Source organism: Acomys russatus, chromosome 4 (genome assembly GCF_903995435.1).
Source record: "Acomys russatus chromosome 4, mAcoRus1.1, whole genome shotgun sequence".
Classification (NCBI taxonomy): domain Eukaryota; kingdom Metazoa; phylum Chordata; class Mammalia; order Rodentia; family Muridae; genus Acomys; species Acomys russatus.
In genome coordinates, this window is record NC_067140.1 from 67737703 (window position 1) to 67757557 (window position 19855).

The 19855-nt window shown below is 46.5% G+C and overlaps 1 protein-coding gene across 2 annotated transcripts; it reads left to right on the forward strand.

Annotated features, from left to right (window-relative positions):
• Positions 1 to 1011: 1011 nt before the first annotated feature.
• Prnp (prion protein) lies at positions 1012 to 14210 on the forward strand. Of its 2 annotated transcripts, none has more exons than XM_051144668.1 (2): positions 1012 to 1061; positions 13193 to 14210. In XM_051144668.1, exon 2 carries the CDS (start codon positions 13203 to 13205, stop codon positions 13965 to 13967), a length of 765 nt encoding a protein of 254 aa, XP_051000625.1. In that variant the 5' UTR covers positions 1012 to 1061; positions 13193 to 13202; the 3' UTR covers positions 13968 to 14210. The 2 variants fall into 2 exon arrangements, with proteins under 2 accessions (XP_051000625.1, XP_051000624.1); XM_051144667.1 differs by lacking the exon at positions 1012 to 1061 and adding an exon at positions 3197 to 3324.
• The last annotated feature ends 5645 nt before the right edge of the window (positions 14211 to 19855 follow it).

The window sequence follows — 19855 nt, forward strand, 5'->3', positions numbered from 1 at the left end:
ATATGTATGTGAGGGTGCATGTAAACCTATGTGTGGAGGCCAAAGGTCAATGTCGGATGTCTTCAGCAATCACTCTCCAGTGGTTCTTGGGTTCCAAACTCAGGCCTTCATTCTTAAGAACTGAGTCACCTCCCTAACCTCCTCCCTCTTGTTAACAAGGTCTCCTTAAGTTGCCCAGGTCAGCCTTGAACTTGAGAGTCTTCTGCCTGGACTTTCATCTGACCAGCTCAACAGGCCTCTCGAACAAGAACATTGTTTTCTTTAAGCTGCCGAAGGCGGTGTTCAATGGGAGCCGTTAAATGTAGTGCGTATTTCTTTAGACAAAATAAAAACGGAAAGTGAATAATGAGCTGGCAAGGTGGTGCGTGTCTATAATCCTAGCACGCAGGAGGCTGGGAGCAGGAGCGTTTTGCTTTGAGTTTGAGGTCAGCTTGAACTACTTAGTGGGTAGTCCTAAGCAACGTGGGCTACAGAGACTCTTGTCTCCAAAGACAAAGAAAAAAGGGAGGGAGAGAAAAGAAAAAAAGGAAAGAAAAGGAAGGAACGAACAAACGAATGGAAAAAAAATAACCAGAATAAACCAACAGGCAATGGCCAATGTACTTTCCAGGCCTCTAATTTTTATAGTTTTTGGGGAAATGCCTAAATAATGAGCTAGAAAACCTTCCTCTTTAGCAAATTCTTGCTACCAAGGTTCCAGCGATTGCTATCTCGCTCTCGCTCCGTTAGGTAACTTTTCATTTTCTCATCTTCCCCATTATGTAACGGGAGCACTGGGTTCTGGATCAGTCTTCCATTAAAAATGATTTTTATAGTCTGTGAGCGTCGTCAGGGAGTGATGACACCTGGGGGCGGTTTAAACAGATACAAGCATTTAAGCCAGTCGGGAGCTGTGACTCATTCCCCACGGGAGATGCGGCGCGGCCATTGGTGAGCTCGCCCGCCAGCCCCGCCCCCTTCTCCTGGCCCCGCCCACCTCCTGGGTCCGGACTCCCTGCCCCGCCCCGCTCCCCCTTGTTGTCGAAGCAGCTGACCGGGTCCGCGAGTCGCGTCCGTGGCAGGTAAGCTGGCTGCCTGAGCCAGGCCTCGGCGAGCCCTCGGTCTTCGCGGTTCCAGGGCCGTGGCTGAGTCTGACTAGGAGGTGACCGTGCACCCGCTGCCGCGCCTCCTGCAGAGTCCGAATCCTGGGGTTGCGTGGCTGGGAGCGAGCCCGGTGCGCTGCTCAACACCGCTGAGGGTAGTTGGGGGTGGGAGGGGGCGAGTGTTCATCTTTTGACTGTCCTTTGCGGCTTTCTCTTTGTAATAGCTACGCCGAACATTATTTTACCCAGTGAGTCCACCATGATCTCACCCATCCTCAGCGTCACAGTCCTATCCTCCCTCAGTCTCAAACCCAAAACGCCGTGCGACTTCACTGCCCTGCCTCAGCGTTTTCATTGCTGTCTGATTTTCTTGTACTTTGAATATCGTGGTTTAAATAGCAGTTGTCCGTGTGCTGAATTCCCCATTTCTTTAAGAGAAACGGCTGGAAGAATGGGATTTAAAGACTTGTGCAAATCTAATTACAGGACAAACAGGAATCAAAAATTTGCATTTAAATGCCAGAGATCTTGAAAAATTAACTATTCGATGAAGAAAAGGAACTACTTTACTTACACACACACACACACACACACACACACACACACACACACACCTGAGAGCTTCAAAGGAGGGGAAGAAAATAAAAAGCTAAGGGGTGATTTGTTTTTATTTGTATCTGGCACAAGCTTTCCATATTATTTATAACAGGGACTAAATGATGAGTCATTTTCTGAATAAGATACAAATTAAAGCAAGTTTGTTTGTTAGTTTTACATCTATTAAATAGACAAGAACAGTAACAACAGCAACCCTAACCGAGAGGGTGCCTGAAACTACCTTGTTCAGACTTCAGGCCAGAGGGCCCTACTTAAGGACTAGAAACATTGCTTTATAGCCAACGTTATGACTTGACATTTCCTGAGGTTCCTTTTGGTCATTACTTCTTTTAAACGACAAGCATTTGTTTTATGTCTCTGAGTATTTTGCATCCACATATACATGTATGTGCCTGGTTCTGTGGAGGTCGGAAGAGGGTGTTGGGTGCCCTGGAACTGGAACTGTGTGAGGCCTATGTGAGCCCTCAACACTCTGGAGCTCAGAGCCACATCCAGGCCCTCTGGAAGAGCAACCAGAGCTCTTAACTGCTGAGCCACCTCTCAGAAAGGAGAAAGTGCTACCTAGGCCTGGTATTCATTGCAAAGATTAACTGTCTGTGTCAAACTTGATGATGAAGGTATATGCTGTTCTGTTGCCCACTCACAATTAACTGAGGATATTGTAAATCAGAAAGGGCTTTTTGTTTGGTTCTTTGGTTAGTTTGGAGTGTGTGTGTGTGTGTGTGTGTGTGTGTGTGTGTGTGTTTGCATGTTTGTGAATTCATAACAGGCTCTTAATGCGTAGCTCTGGCTGGCCCGGAATTTGCTGTGGAGACCAGGCAGGGCTCACGTTGGTGGCAGTCCTCTCTGCTACTCCCCAGAATGCCTGGTCACAGGCATGAGCCTCTGTGCCCAGCAGTACCACAATCTGCTGAGGTATTAGTTGCGAGCTGTGACCCAGAAATCTACCCGTGATAGAACAAACAAAGGGCTATGGGAGCCATATGCCCAGCAGTTACCTAAAATTAGAACCAACTGAGAATCAACCTGAATGTTTAATAGCGCCTAAGAAACCATGACAGATTCATGAAAGGAACCTTAGGGATCGTGGAATCACGTGCATCATTGGGGAAAACTGAGAGGCTAAGTACAGGTTAGGGGACCGAGCCTCTCCTGGACTCATGCATGCCCTACGTGTGTGAAAAGCCCAGGGGAGCAGGAATGGAAGGCTCAGAAAACATGTCTGATCTTAACCTTATGTTTGCCATGTATTATTTCCACTAATGTGTTTGAAAAACAAAAACAAAACACTTCACAGGCTTTTGTTCTTGAAGTACTGGGGATGGGACCCAGGGATGGCTTTCTAGTTTCTAAACTAACATAGACCGTGTCCTGTTTGCTTGAGGTGCTCTTACTTCCGTTTTCAAATGCTGTTCCATCTTATGTGACTATTTATTAGTGGTCTGGTAATTTGCATATTAGATTAGATTGTGTTTCAGTTCTGAGATTTACTTATCAGTTCTGTTTTTCTTTTTGTAGTTTTGAAGGACCCCTGAATATATTTCAAAACCGAACAGCTTTAACGGAGCTGAGGCATTCTGCCTTCGTAGTGGTACCAGTCCGGTGTAGGAGAGCCAAGCAGACTGTAAGTGCCCTGTGAATTGTGGTAGTCCTGTGGGGAGGGTGGCGTGAAAATCACCAACTGTCCGGGGAAGTGGGGGCCAGAGAAGACTAAGCACCATGCTTGCTCCAGAGGCTACTTAGTGATGAGGGACCTACGCCTCACTGTGCACGGGTCTCTTGTAAAGTCAGCTTGATTCCACGGGACAAGGGCCACTGCTTTCTCTCTAAAGACTGTGTCTGCCTAGGGAGCTGCTGGCATGATAATAGTAAGAGATAAACATTTCTATGCCAAATCTCAACCAAGTAAGAAAGGTAGAGTGAACAGGGTTTTTTTTGTTTGTTCGCTTGCTTGCTTGTTTGCTTAATTTGTTGTTGTTGTTGTTGTTTTGTTTTGTTATTGTTTTTTCTTTGTTCTCAGTTTGGAGTTGTTTGTTTTTTGTTTGTTGGTTGGTTGGTTGGTCTTACTTGTTTTGTGTTTTGAGGCAAGGTTTCATATGCCCAGGCTGACCTGAAACTGCCTGTACACAACCTTGTACTCCTTTTTGGAGTCCTGAGACAAGCCGCTGCACCCAGCTGTTTTTTCTGAATGATGGTTTTAACTTTCCCTTTCTATTCTCACAAGGCATCTGCGAGCTCCTGCATAAGAAATACTCAAATGCGTCCGTATCTAATGCAGGGATGGCTACAGCATTGTAAAGTGATGCAGGGATGGTGTGTGCGTTAGCTCTTAGACCTGAAAGAACTTTCTGCTCTCATGTGTTAAGCCCTTTACTTGTTGCTACTGCAGTAGTTTCTCTCTAGTGGGGGGGTGGGAGGTGGGGTGGGGGGGCAGCATCCTCTTAACAGAAAGCAGAAGGTGTAAAGTGTTAGGTTCCAGATGACATAGCTTACAGAGGGAAGGAGGGCAGGTGGGTGGTGGCGGGGTGGGTGGGTGTAGTGGGGGCGCCATGGGCCTTTTCCAACTTCTCCCGTTCCATCATTAAACACTTCCAGGCTGTTCTGGGAGGATGTGTGGTGGATTTTCAAAAGTTCTTAAAGTAGTTCTGATGAATCAGCCAGCTTAGGGACCCTTTACTCTATTAAATCCAGAAATGGGCCTTAAGATACCAGTTAGAGCCCTAAAATGTGTTCCATCATCTTAAATAGGTCCTTAAGGGCCAATGACCTCAAATGATGAGAAATGAATTAATTGTACTTAGCACAAGAGAGACAGGAAATTTCCCCCAGGGACACGGGTGTGGAGGGTGTGTGTGTGTCTGTCTGTCTGTCTGTCTGTCTGCATTTGTGTGTGTGTGTGTGTGCATATTGTGTCTGTGTGTGTGTATATATGAATGTGTATGTGTGTGTGTTTGTGTATTGTGTATGTGTGTGTTATTATCTCTGCTTCATAATTTAACTGATTAAAGTGTAAGTTGTACATGTCCTGAATCTCAGAGCACTAATAAACTGCAGAAACTGGCCAGAGTATGTAGATCTCAGCAACTTTGGGACAAGTTCTTAGCAGCTCTGCCCCATGATGCCTATCCGTAGCAGGAATAGAATTAACCTCGGTTGGTTGGTTGGTCGGTTTTTGGTTTTTGGTTTTGTTTGCATTTCATACTGGGAACCAAATTCAAAGTCTCACATGGAGCAGGCAAATGCTCTAGCATTGAGCTGTATTTTCCATCTGGTCCTATGTAGGCACACAGGCCAGGAAGGCTGACTGGGACTCAGCACAGCCTGGCCTCCGACTCATTGTGTAACCAAGGCTGGTCTTGAGCTTCTGATTCTCCTGCCTCTGCCTTTCCACCACTGTGATTGCATTCATGGGGCACTATGCCCTGCATCCTTCTCAGTGTCACTACACCGTGTTTCCTAATGTCCTCTCAATTTGAATAAAATAGTGCTGATGCTGGATTGTTTGGATATAATTGCAATCTTTTTTTTTTTATTGGTTTCCAAAATCCATTAATACACGTCTTTCGCTTTTTCTAATCCTTTTTTTTTTTTTTTTTTTTTAAATATCTCAACAAAATTGTATGGCTTTCCTCAGTAACTCTGCTGTTTATTTTGAGGATGAGCCCTAGATATTTTCAGTTTTTAATGTCATTGTGAATGGAATATTTACCCCACTGTGTCTTTAGATGGGGCAGATTTCAAAGACTGCCATTTTAGTGAGCTCACTTTTCACTCCTCCTCAGGCCTTTCTTGGTGATCTTTTTTTTTTATATAGTTTTTTTACATAGAAAATCACGAGTCTGTAAATTCCTACAACTATCTAAAAATGGCAATAGGCTTGATGTTTCTGTCACATTGATGAAAGTTCTTTTTTGTACTAAGATTATAGGCCTAGGCTACCACATCTAGCTCTGCTTTTTAAAATGCGGATGCCAGATATTCAATAAAGAGTCATTGAATGGATTCATTCTAAAGTCACATTTATAATTTATGTATCAGTGGGAAGGGTCTCTGACATGCTAACTTTGAATCCTTTGGATAAATATTTAACAGTGGTGTAGCTAGGGTCATATGGCAGATGCAGCTGTACTTTTCTACAGAGCCTATATAAGTAGCCATGGTGAGGTCTAATTTATAGACCTAGAGTAATGTAGAAGGATTCCCTTTTCTCTTCCTCCTTGCCAGCAGTTGTTACTTGTTTTCTTAATGATAGACTTGGGTGAGATGGGATCGCTCTGTAATTTTAACTTGCACTTCTCTGACAGGCAGTGCTGTTGAACATTTTTTTTTTCATATATTTATTGACCATTTGTACTTTGGAAAACTATTCATTTCAATAGCGAGCTTATTGTTTTACGTTTTAGAGATGGGCTTTACTGTGTCACCCAGACTGGCCTGAAACTTGGCAGTCTTGTCTAAGTCCTGAGAGCTGAACTCCAGTGGTGCACACTGTGCGTAACTCACTTTGGTCTGTCTAGAGTCTACTTTTGCATATGGGGTTAGGGATACGTTTTTATTTTTCCTCAGTTTCGCAGAAGCATCAACCCTTTCTTCCTTATTGGTTTGCGGCACCCACTGGTATAATCACGTCCTTGCTTCTGTACTTGAACTTTACCCTATGGGTCTGTTTGCAGCATTTATGGCTTTATGGTAGGATTTGAGTCTGGTGTGCTGCGTTCTCCTCTCTATCCTTCCTTTAAGGTTAACTTCGTGATGTATTAATATGTCATTTCACATGTAAGTTTATTAAGCAATTCAGAAAAATCGACCTGGAATTAAAGTTTTGAATTCCCGCCATATATAATGTCTTTATATGTATTTTGTCATTTCTAGATACTTTCCAGTTTGCTTGCTGTATGAATATCTATTTTTTTTTCCCAGTCAATTATGGCTAGTACAGAAATGATACTGATCTCTGAATACTCAGTGTGCTGTCTTGAATGAGATGTCCCCTTAAGTCTTAGACATTTGGATATTTTGGTCCCAAGTTGGTGGCTGTTTGGGAAGGATTAGAAGGCGTGGCCTTGCTGGAGGAGCTGTGTCATTATGGGGCTGCTGTTTCACATTAGCTCTCCCTGCCTTCTGCTTGCGGTCAGGACTTGAGCTCTCAGCTGGTGCTGTAGTGCCACACCTTCCTGCCTGCTGCCATTTCCCCGTCCCCATGGTGGTGACAGACCCCTGCCATTCTGGAAGTGTTAGCAATAAACAAACCCTTCCTTCTATAGGTTGCTTGGGCCATGGGCTTGTATCCCAGCAGCAGAAAAGTAAGATGCTTGCCCTGTACCCTGCAAGCTTGCTGAATTCCACTATTGTTGGTTGGTTGGTTGGTTTATTTTGTTTGGTTGTTTGTTTTCGGGGTTTTTTTGTTTGGTTTGGTTTTTGTTTGTTTGGTTTTGTTTTTTGAGATAGGGTTTTTCTATGTAGCCATGGCTGTCCTAGAACTTGATTTGTATGCCAGACTAGCCTCAACTTAGAGATCTGCCTGCCTCTGCCTCCCAAGTGCTGGAACCTAAAGGCATGCACCACCCTCGTCTACTTTTGTGATCTTATTAATTGCAATTTATGTCAGCTTGACCTCTTACCTTGTGGTTCTCGCACCTACTATTTCTTCATCTTTACATTTGGCATTGGTAGCACCTTGAGTCCTATGAACAATGGAAGGTTTGTTGGCTCTGTTTTTTAATAATTAGACTTTATTATATCACCCAACTATCTTATATAAGAGGGGGGAAAAGTTAAAGGGAAACAAGAATAAACCTTCTGGTATCTGGTCCATGGGACGGATCCCCGGATGTCTCTGGCCTGTACGCTGGTCGTCTCCCCAATCCACATGCGCTCATGCTCCAAACCTGTAGACTTTTCCTCTCCTCTCTGCCTGTGTCTCTCTCTAGCGAGCAATGGCCGGTCTCTCAATAGCCAGGCTGGACTCTCAATAGCCAGGCCCGAGTCCCCGGTGTGTTTCCTGAATTCCAGACCCAGGATGGCTCCACTCAGTCTATCACAATGTCAGTCTCAGTTGGGTGTCCATGGTGTTTTCAAGGGCTTTCACCTGAGATAATGCCTACAATCCTTCCCACACATTCCCCCTTTTAAAAAAAATAATTAAGAACTATATATACAAATATACATATATACAGAAGCATCAGATACATAACCCAGTCTTTTTGTGTTTGATAACCTTGAGGAAAGTCTTTTGTTGTCCTATCAAAGAGAATCCATTATTTTTTATTGTCTAAAGTTTTTTAAAGTCTCTTTATTAGAAATTGTAATTATCAATCTATAAATGCTTTCCACAAAGTTTTTTGTTTTGTTTTGTTTGTTTTTTGGTTTTGGGGGGTTTTTTGTTTGTTTGTTTTTGCTTTTTGTTCTTTTTTTAAAATCTGCTTCTGGCCTTAAAAGGAAAATATTCAAGGATCATTCCTTATGTTTCCTGGTTTTATTGTACTATTTAGCAAGCTGAGGAAATTCCTATTGCTATTGTTGTGGGAGTATTCTTCTTGGTGAAAAATACAGATAATGACCTTTGTCAGGTACTTACTAAAATACTTTAGATGACATCACAACACAGCCATGAGCTCAGAAATCTAGTCTCTATTCCTAGCAACCCAATGAGCCGACAGTCCTTAGTAGTACCAGGGCTGGAACCTAGGCAAATGCATTGCCGCTAGCTACATCCGCAGCCCAGGGACTCGTCACTTGGGTGGCCCTATTTGTAGAATGAGGGCTTTGAATTTAGTATCCAAGCCCCCTCAGGTCTTGTATAAGGTTTGAGTCCCTCTGTAGAAATGATTCTGTAAAGGAATTCCATGAGTAAATTTTTTTTGCTTGTTCTCAGCTGATTTGGAAATGATCCTGTCTTGACATATTTTATAATTCTCCAGCATTGTTCCATTTCAGTTCTGGTAGTCATGGCTCTGGTGTCCTGGTGTATGTATGGGGACAGCTCCCAGGTTGATGTCTCTAGTTGGGGGTTCTTCCTTTCCCCAGATGCTTGAAGCGCTTGACCCACATGTTGCTTGACACCCATGTAGCCAGAAACACACACACACACACACACACACACACACACACACACACACACACAAACCCTTGCCCACCTCCCTCCAGATTGGATGCACTTCCCATGTTCTGCCCATGTAACTGTCCTGGTCCAGAAACTGTGGCCCCAGATAGATTCTTTCAGGCCCCTACTATTTATATCAGACACCGTGTCTCCCCCCGCCCCCAGCTGCTGCCCACTGAATCACTGGGCTCTGCTTCCTCCTTAGCTCCCTTCGTTGCAGCAGCCTAAGACTTAGTCTGTCTACCCTGCTTGCACGTACAAGCCTAGACTTGCGCACGTGCACACACAGTCCCTGCTTCATGAACGTTCCTCCTGAGAAAGAACCCAAACTCTTCAGTGGCTTGCGATGTCAGATCCTTCACAGGCCTTATCACTAGACCAGCCCTAGAGCCAGCATCCAAATGGAGGGCTGGGTAGCAACGGCACTGCTTTTTGTTTTCTTCTTAAAACAGGGTAGTCTTGAGACCAAAAGGAATGTAGTAATGTTAGACCCAGAGTGACAGGTATAATATGTCCTGGAGGTCTGCTCGCCTTGCATGGCTAGCCCTGTTACCTGACTCTTGCCCGCCTTTCCACTGTACACTCACAGCTCCAGGCTCGGGTGTCCTCAGACCTGCCAGTGTTCCTCTTACCCCGCCTACGCTCCAGTCTGGCTGCCGTCCGTCCCCATCACCTTCTCCTCTGTGACCTTATCCCTGTGTAGTGTCACTTCCCACTCCTGTGTCCCTCCAGATCACGTGCAGCCTTTAAAAAAGAGTTCGCAAAGCCCGACGACTCAGCGTGAGTCCCAGCATCCTACTCTGCCTCTTGCCCTGTCTGTTTCAGATAATACTGTGTCTTCAGCCAGCCCGAGCCTACCACAGGGGTTGGCACATAAAATAAGTGTTCTGCTTATTCCAGTAAAGCTGTTAGCTGGCCATTGCAGGAAAGAGTGTTTCGTACATGTTTAGACAACAGTTCTTCTTCAATATCCATTGCAAATACTTATTCCTAGTTGCTTGTTAGTTACGTTTCAGTAAAGATATCTTTGTAGTCAACCCTTCAGCACTTACTGTTCGAGTTTATTGATCAGGTGATGTGTCTGGGGACATGGCTGCAAACAGACCCAAGACTCCGCCCCGGAGGACCCTGCCCCATGGTGGAGAAAATGGACGCGGGAGAGGGGTGCTATAATGGGGGTGGCACAGCCCCCCTCCGGACACCGGAGAGTCACATGACTAGCTGGGGGAGGAGCTACCTAGGCCAAGGAAATGGTGAATGCAAAGACCCAGAGAAGGGGCCCACTAGCGGGGGTTTGTGAGGAACATTTGTTTCCTGTCAAAGGTGGGGAGCAAGGATTCCATGAATCCCCTACCTTGTAAACCTTTTATCCAGATCTTTTAATCTCCCCGACCTGGTAATGCTTTTGCTTACACAACACCCCAGTTCCCCGAAACCAATGCATCTCCGGAACTTGATGGCCTACGGCAGCCAACCCTTCTCCCTTTCCTTCACTCCCTTTGTGTCGATTCTTTTGAAACTAGCCCATCAGGGGGAAAAAAATTGTGAGGTAGGACCCCTGCTAATGAGGAAAAGACACAATCTGCACCTGCATTAGAGAAAAAATTAAATAAACTTCTGGCTGCCATGTGCTCACTATAACTCTGTTTCAGTTCTGGCACACTTTTTATTTTTCCAAAAAGAAATTGCCTTGCCAGGCTGCTTCCACTGCGTTCCTCTGTTTCCTTGTGTAATACTGGTGGCATTCTTTTGTTTCTAACAGGTTTAAGCAGGCTGGGGAGAGGAGGGAGTGAAGCCGAGTCCTGGGGTATCCAGCCAGTGTGGCCAGGACTTGGTACTGGGGAAGCATACAGTGTGGCCACATACAGGAGCTGGGGTAGGGGAGCAGGCAGACAGGAAGGACAGATGGACAGTTGTGGAAGGATTCAGACAAGCGGTGACGGAGGCATCAGCCAAGAGAGTGCTGTCGAAAACTGTGAAAGCCGAAGGACTTTCGAGTCATTGTAAAAATAGAGCTGAAGTGATTTGCTAACAGAGTTTCATGTGTGCTGTGACAAAGAGAAAATTCAAGAACTTATGGCTACGCTTGGCTCAGTAGCATGAATTGAAAAGGGATTTACATAAACACCCTTTAGACTGAGAGATGATTGATGGGTTAGTTGGTTGATGATTGATTGATTGATTGATGATTGATTGGTTGGTTGATTGGTTGATGATTGATTGGGGTTCTGGGAGTTGAACCCAGGCCTTCACACAGCTAAGCAAGTGCCCTGTCCCTGAGCCCCTTCTCCAACCCTTAGGCTGAGCTTCCAATCCTCCTGCCTCAGCCTGCCATGTGCTATCATGTCCAGGGTAGACTGAGACGTAAATGACACCCTGCTGAGTTAGATTCCAACATGGAGGCCAAGAACTGGTCCATGAGAAACCGGAATCCACCAGGAGGGAGCAGAGCTGAAAGGCTCAGGGCTGGAGGTATGAGAGCGTGGTTTGCCCTCTGGCCCTCACTAGAAATAACTTCGAGAAATCCCAGCTGGTATGGCCTCAGCCCTTTAATCTGACTTGTATTTTCTAAACCAATTTTGATTTACTTCTGACAACACACCCCATTTCAGTATTTTTAGTAGAGATCTGAACAGAATGTTACCACATTTCCTTACTAGTTTTTCTCATATATGTCATAGAATTGAATTGAAAAGTAAGTTTCCAATTTTTTTTCAGTGTGAAGAGGATGTCAATACTGGGAGTGGGACTCACCAGAGTGTGACTGTGTGTGGCCTTTCAGGTCTTATGGCTTCCTGGCCTTTCAAGGTGTATGGTCTGACCTAGGATGTGTAATGCTGTTTAGTAGTCACCGTTATCTTCAGCCTCTGCTCTTGGGTCTCACCTCAGCACCCAGAGCCAATGAGATTGAAGGTTACATTGGATGAAGGTACATTCTGTGGAGGACCATAACTTGCGATCACGTGTTTGTTGTTTCCTAAACTGTACTACCTCTCCTATACCAAAAAGCAGAAGAAAACAAATTAACACTAATTAATAGTAAATGTTAGTGCTCAAAAATAATATTAATAAGCTAGTTGTCTTGGTACACGTCTGTGATCAGAGTACTAAAGAGGCTGATGCAGGAGGATTGCCATGAATTCAAGGCAAATTCAGGCTTCAGAGTGAAACCCTATGTCCAAAAAAAAAGGCATTCATATTAGACTCAAACTTACTGGTAAAGTATGAGAGCACTGCATTTCTTGTGAATGCAGCTGGGTGGATCTCAGCCCCTGCCTCTCTTGTCTGTGGAGAGACTGAGGAATTCTCAAGTGAGCCTGCCAAATCCTGAGTGTTGGCTGTCTCTGATCACCTTGGGCTGAGAATTACTTAGAGGAGATTCTTAGCTTTGGTAGGATCAGGGGACATTAATTCCTTCACCCCACAGCTATCTGCTGTGTCCTGCTCTGTGCCAGGCACTGCCCCAGCCCAGACAAAACAAATGGCAACAAATGAGAGACTCGGTTTGGTTAGGGTTTTGAGACGTGAGCTATAAAGCCCAGACTTACCTAGAATTCACAGTCTTCCTGTTTCAGCCTCGACCTCCCAAGTGCTGGGGCCACAGGCGTGCACTGCTTCACACACACACACACACACACACACACACACACACACACACACACACACACGCGCGCGCGCGCGCACCTGGATTTCCAGAGACTTCTTCCTTGCTTCCAGGGCTGCTGGGGAGGGGGGAGGGGGGCCCAAGTTAGCTGTCCTCAGGTCTCTCTTCCTGCTGCAGCCACTCAGGAGTCCTCCAGGCTGCACCCTGACGCAGGATGGTATTATGTTGCTCAGGACCAGTTTGCTCACAGAGCCACACAGCTGCCCCTGCACATGACTCTTTGAATTCTGGGGGATGAGGTCTACATATGTAGACAAAGGGTCCCCTCAGGGTAGAGCTCACAGCCCACAGAACTCCGGGTCCATGATAGCAGCCTCTTGAGTATAGCTGCCAGGCTCCCCACAAGATCCCACTGTTGTAGTGAAGCTCAGAGCCAGGGCGTAACTACCGTGCCACCATGTTCCCCCCCAGACCAGATGCAGTGTACCAACTGGGTTAATTTTTGTTTCCAGGGAATAGAGTGAGACATTAGTCAAAATTGTCCTAAGAGAATGGGAACAAAATGTGTGTGTGTGTGTGTGTGTGTGTGTGTGTGTGTGGTTTTTTGGTTTTTTTTTTTTTTTTTTTTTTTTTTTTTTTTTACTTAGAGCTACTTTTCTCCTAAATGCTCTAAAGGAAAAGCCCCAAAGGGGCGCTGATGTCATGCTTGTCGCACATTTGTTCTGCAAATGTCAAGTAGCTTCATTCTGAGTGCTGGACACTGATGCCTTGTTCTTCCTTTTGCAGCTCAGCCATCATGGCGAACCTTAGCTACTGGCTGCTGGCACTGTTTGTGACTATGTGGACTGACATTGGCCTCTGCAAGAAGCGGCCAAAGCCCGGAGGGTGGAACACTGGTGGAAGCCGATACCCTGGGCAGGGCAGCCCCGGAGGCAACCGTTACCCACCTCAGGGTGGCGGCACGTGGGGGCAGCCCCATGGTGGTGGCTGGGGACAGCCCCATGGTGGCGGCTGGGGACAACCTCATGGTGGTGGTTGGGGTCAGCCCCATGGCGGTGGCTGGGGTCAAGGAGGGGGCACCCACAGTCAGTGGGGCAAGCCCAGCAAGCCGAAAACCAATATGAAGCATGTGGCGGGTGCCGCTGCAGCTGGAGCAGTGGTGGGAGGCCTTGGTGGCTACATGTTGGGGAGTGCCATGAGCAGGCCCATGATCCATTTTGGCAACGACTGGGAGGACCGCTACTACCGTGAAAACATGTACCGCTACCCTAACCAAGTGTACTATAGGCCAGTGGATCAGTACAGCAACCAGAACAACTTCGTGCACGATTGCGTCAACATCACCATCAAGCAGCACACAGTCACCACCACCACCAAGGGCGAGAACTTCACGGAGACCGACGTGAAGATGATGGAGCGCGTGGTGGAGCAGATGTGCGTCACGCAGTATCAGAAGGAGTCCCAGGCCTATTACGACGGAAGAAGATCCAGCGCAGTGCTTTTCTCCTCCCCTCCTGTGATCCTGCTCATTTCCTTCCTCATCTTCCTGATAGTGGGATGAGGGAGGCCTTCCTGCTTGTACCTTCTTCTTCTTCTTGTTCTTGTGGTCTAGGCTGGGGGAGGGGGTTATCCACCCATAGCTCTTTCACTTGAGGTGGTGTCTCATTCTTTCTTCTCTCTTTGTCTCCCCGTAGGCTAATCCCCTTGGCACTGATGGGCCCTGGGAAATGTGCAGTAGCCAGATGCCATTCGCCCCAGATCCCTTTGATTGAGTCCATCATGGGCCAGTGCTAACACCGGGCAAATAAATAACCGCTGGCTAGTAGGGGCTTTGTTTTTGTCCAGCGAGTAAATACTGGTGTGACCCTGACTTCTACCCAGAGTACACGGTGACAAAGACACATATAACAGCATAGGCTAAGGGTTCTACAACCAAAGGAGCCACTGTTTGGGCATGGTGCCCTGGGAAACGGCTTTCCACTTGGGGTATTTAGAGCCCCCACACGTGGCATTCTTTCTTTACTAATGTAAACTATAGCTTATTAAGGCAACGGGGCAGAGGGGGCGCAATCAAATTATCTTACTGACACTGAAAGCAAAGCTGTGTTCATTTTCTAGGAACTAAAATGGTTGTTAGCCTCTCTTTGGTCAAACCAGGAGATTTTGACTCTGAGGAGAGCCAGTACTGTAAAAGCGTGGTCCTCCTGTGAAGGGGGAGATGGTTAGGGTACAAAGGCAAGACACTTTCTTCATTTCTGTCTCATAATTGTCAAAAGCTAGAATTAGCTCATGCCCTTAGTTTCTGTATTGTATTTGAACCAAACAACGAAGAGACAATCTAAAACTTCTCTTAAGTTGCAGATGAGAGAAATAGGCTCCACCCCAACGTGGAAATGAAATTGTGTTAGCGTTGTTTAAGTAAGACAAACTTTGTTCCTTAAATTGTCCCATATCTACCCCAAAGGCATACACAGCTCTGCAGTAGCATCGGCGTGCACTGCGGGTGTTCTTTGTAGAATATGTAAAATACAACTTCAAGCTTAGGCCTTCTGTTTTGAAGCAGCTGAACTGTGTGCTGCACTCACTAGCCATTCCATCCGGTACTAAATGCTTACCATGGCTTCCAACATGCACTAGTTCCATATATGAATCCAAAGTGGACCCCTGGCTGGTCTGTGAAACCTGCATGTACTTCGCGTTTTCTATATTTGTAACTTCGCATGTACTTGTTTTGTCATATAAAACATTTATAAATGTTTGCTATCTGACTGACATTAAATAGCTGTGATAAGCACCCCTGCGGAATTTGTTCTCTGTTCAGTGCTCCTGGCCCTGTGTTTGTCACCAGGGTGGCCAGGGCCTTTTCTTTTCTTTTTTTTTTTTTTTTTTTTATGAGATCATGTTAATTTTTCTCACTGAACAGCCTAGGCTGGTCTGGAACTCAGCGGATAATCCATATTGGACTTGAACTGGCGTCCGTTCTGCCCCAGTCTCCCAAGTGGTAGGATTATAAAGGTGAACTTCCATGTTTTGTTTTGTTTTTTGTTTGTTTGTTTTGAGATAGGGTACCTCTATGAAGCCCTGGCTGTCCTGGAGCTCACTGTGTCAAACAAGCTGGCCTCACAGAGATCCGCCTGCCTTTGCCTCCTGAGTGTTGGGATTGAAGATTTACATCACCACACATAGCTTAGAAATCGATTTTCTTGATTAAAATGAAACTTAAGCTCCAAAGTGCCCATTTTAACCCCTCATGACTCAGGCTATGCAATTCCAGCTTCAACCTTTTGGCCCAAAAGGCCACCCTTGCAATTCACCCTGAACAGATGTCCTTTGTAAGGGAAGGCACCAGTGCTGCCATGTCATTGCTCACCTGGTAGACATTTTCCTGAGCGGCTGTCACGTATAAAGGCAAGAAATCCTAAGAAGTGGTGATGGAGACCAGTGTTTCTTCCCATAGATGCGCCTGCTGTGGTAGCGCCACCTACAGGCTCATGTGTGCATCAGCCAACCCCGCTGGGGGAAGTCCTTCAGGCAGTCAGGACATGCACAGGCCACATAGGAGTGCTCTCAGCAAGTGTCTCCACCAAGCAGGAGAGAAGCCTAGAGAAAAAGACCTGGCAAGTGCCTTTTCTTGAGGTCAGGAAGGATTACACAGAAGGCAGGGGTGGGAATGACTTGTGGGCATGTTATGGTGCTACTAAACAGCAGTATAAGAAGGCAGCTTTGACCAGAACAGGTCTGATCTCACTGGTGTGCTTGTGCCCTTGGACAGGGGTACATACCTGCTCGTAGAGGGTGTTGAGGCATTGGGGGGGGGGGGCAATAGGATAACACCTTGAAACAACATCATTCACAAAAATAAAAAGAGCACAAACTCTTAAAAGCATGACTTAACTAAATGCCCCTCAGAGCCAGACCTTAACAAAAGTCCTTATACTCATTGTCGCCCTGCCTTTTGGGCATTCTCCTACTTATTAGAAGTAAACGCATCATTGTTCGACAGTTGTAATTTCTCAGCTACACCACTGGATGGTAAGACCAGGCCAGAGTGAGGGACGGGGTCACCACTTGGCTGCCCTGCCTTTCAGGAACTCTGGCTACCCCCAAGTTCTGCAAAAAGAATTCTTACCTACAAAGTAACTAATGCTGCTGAGACAGCTCAGGCAATGCTGGCTGCCCAAACGGGGGACTATTCAGTCCCCAGGACCCAGTTAAATAAGCCAGGCTCGATGGGGTTCCCTTGTAGTGCCGCGCTGGGGAGGGGCACTTGCAAGCTAGCCTACGGAGCTCCAGGCCAGTGAGAGAACCTGTCACAAGAGTAAACAAAGTGGGTGGCTCCTGAAGAATGGAACCCCAGCCCTCTAGCCTCCTCATGCCCCCAAACGTATGAACACACCCACCGAGTGTGCCCCCCCCCATGCCCTCCTTCGAGGACCTCAAAGAGCCCATTGCCTTCGGAGGGAAATAGATCTGTACAGCTCTCTACTCCAACAGGAGCCTTAATCCAGAACATCAGTTTTTCCAACCCTATGGCCTGACTGGGCCAGCTAACCCAAGCATTCTGTGGATCATTTCTATGCCAGGAGGCCTCTCTGGCTCCTCAGAGCTCTACCCCACACTGAGACTTAGCTACTCTAACCTATTTCCATCATTTGTCTTCCTATGAGTCCTACCCAGGTTGTCCAGGGAAGCCACAACCTGGCTCACATGGTTTTGTAGAGTGCCTCTTGACTGAAGCAGGGTTCCTTGAACATGAGTGTACTTAAGTACATATAAATCTGCCGGTCCCAACTCCTGGGTCTTACAACAAGTTCATAGATGATGCTGGGTTGGACCCATGAGCCACCAGCAAAAGGCCTTGAATGTTCCCACCCTGAAGACTGCATCAAAACTTGTTAGACTAATGGGTCCCACCCACAGAGTTTCTGATTCCTGAGAATTGGGTGGGGCCTGGCAGTGTGCATTTCTAACATATCCCCTGGTGATATCATGGTGCTGATGCAGACATTATACAGAGAAATCTCCAGCCCTTCCGGAAGATCAAGAAACAAGGCTGCCCAGCTCTGATTTACTTACGAAGCCAGAGACCAGATGTCTGGGCCGGGCATGGTAGCACACACCTTTAATCCCAGCACTCAGGGAGGAAGAGGCAGGTGGATCTTTGTGTGTTCGAGGCCAGTCTGATCTACAAAGGGAGTCCAGGACAGCCAAGGCTACACAGAGAAACCCTGTCTCAAAAAAACAAAAACAAAAAAAGGAAAGAACTGAGCATAAAAGGAGTGTGGAAAGGGGGAAAATAGGTCCTGTTGTGTGAAGCCATGAAGCCCACCCCTAGTCCTGAGGTTGCCCATTAGTGAAAGACTTAATTAAATCAGAACGGGAACCATCCCACGAATGCAGGCTTCTCCCACTCACATGTGCCCAAGGCTAGTTAAACGCAGGCCCTGAGACAGCAGGCCTGGCGTGGGGTCAGCAAGCCCCCAGGTGGTGTAGACTGCTGGTCTGAAGGCCAGAAGCTGGAAAACAAATTCATGTTGTTTACACTCCTCTAGCCTTGGACACACATTCGGAAGAATCATCAGAACCTGGCAGAGGCATCTTAGGCCTCCCTTGGTTTTCTTTGTTTGGTTTGTGAGGTGGTTGGTTTATGACAGGATCTTGCGTAGCCCTGACCGACACATGGTGACCGTCCTACCCCAGCTTGCCCATCTACCTTCCATTATCCCCTAAGAGTCAACTTCCAGACAACAGACTTAGTGTCCTGCTGCCTGTGGAGCCTGTAGCTGATTTCGGGACTAGCATCGTCGGCTAGCTTCACTGGTGAGCTCCCTCTAAGGAAGACTCAGACTCTCTCGTACAATCATCATCTTTACCCCTAAGACCATCCCATCTCCTCAGACCTTCAGCAGACTCCCTTTCCTGTCTAAGTTACCCACGGCTCCTGCAGGGAACAACGAAGGTGGCATTTGGGCCCATAGCCATTTCCTTTCCAGAGTTATAACAGGGACTTTTGGGGATAGCTGCCTCAAAGCCAACATCCAGCAGAAAGAGGCCCCTGCCTCTTATCCCATGGGCCCAGGACTGATCCTTCCAGCAGCTGCTTCTGGGTCTAAAATTTTATGACACTTTGGCAACCCAGTAGATCAGGGAATTCGGCCTTGGAGGTCCATTATTGTCCCGCATGGCCCCGGATTATGCTTCTTCTGAGACACTGGCTTCTCCAAAATATCTTAGGATCCAAGTTTGAGCCTTGGCATACACCGAGCTTCAAGAGTCCCCTGCAGGCCTCTCTGCTGATCTCATTCTCTTTTTCCAAAACCATATCCAGGTACCAAGGATGCTGGAAATCTCTAGCTAATGTCCAGGACTTTTTCACCCCTTATTTGTCTGTTCCTTTCTGGATGGAGTACACCATGTGAGTATTTGACTCCGTGTCCTATAGATAGGCAAAGTGTGGCTGGGAGGGACAAGGGAATTCAGAGAAAGCTTAGGTGTGTGAGCCTAAAGTGTCCACATCTGTGAGATCCAGACCTTACACAGGGTGCATTAAGGTTGGGAGAGAACCAAGGGGGAAGTGAGGGGACCTCCCTTTAAATTCTTTCTCTCAACCCTGCAATTACCACAGATTTTTACAATGAAGTCATTACTTCTTACAAATGCCCCAAACCATGAAAATAATTTTAAGTTCTTGTTTAGGGTGAACTGGTTGTGTTATGTCAACCTAAAGCACCTCTCATACCTAGACATCAGTAGATTTTCACAGTGGCCCCTTCCAGCCAGTTCAGCCACCCTAGACAGTCACTCCTCACCTTCCCAGGGACCTTCTTGATGACCCTCCAGGTGGCAGCCAGCATGTTAGTTATACTTTCCATTGCTGTCAGCGATACTCAAAAGATAGTTCAATGGAGGAAGAGTTTGCTTTGATTCAGTTTCTGAAGTTTCAGTTCATGGTCACCTGGCTCCATTGTTGTGGGTGCACTATGGCAAAGGTCATGGTGGGAAGGATGCAGTGGAGCGGGCTGCTCCCCTCATGGTCAGAAAGCAGAAAAAGAGACAGACAAGAAGAGGCCAGAAACAAGACAGCTTGTCTGAGCATAGCCCCCAGGACCCACCTTCTTCAAGGAGGCTCTACCTCTTAATAGCCTACTCAGTGTGAACTTACTAATGGATAAACCCATTGATGAAGTTGTCCAATCATCTCTCAGTGACTGAATCCACCAGACAGGAACCATGCCTTCAATACATGAGCCTTTTGTAGACTACACGATATCTAATCCTGACAACCTGTCTCAGGTTGTGAGGATTGAACTGATCAGACAGCCAGAGTGTACTCACTCCCAAAGGGGACTTGCTAAAACTTGATGTTGACCTCTGATCCTCAGAGCCAACTTCATTTGTTTTGTTTTGTTTTGTTTTGTTTGTTTATTTGTTTTTTCTGAGACAGGGCTT

What these genes read in the sequence shown, in the direction of transcription:
- Prnp (XM_051144668.1), top strand. Translation starts at nt 13,203, where the DNA reads ATGGCGAACCTTAGCTACTGGCTGCTGGCACTGTTTGTGACTATGTGG.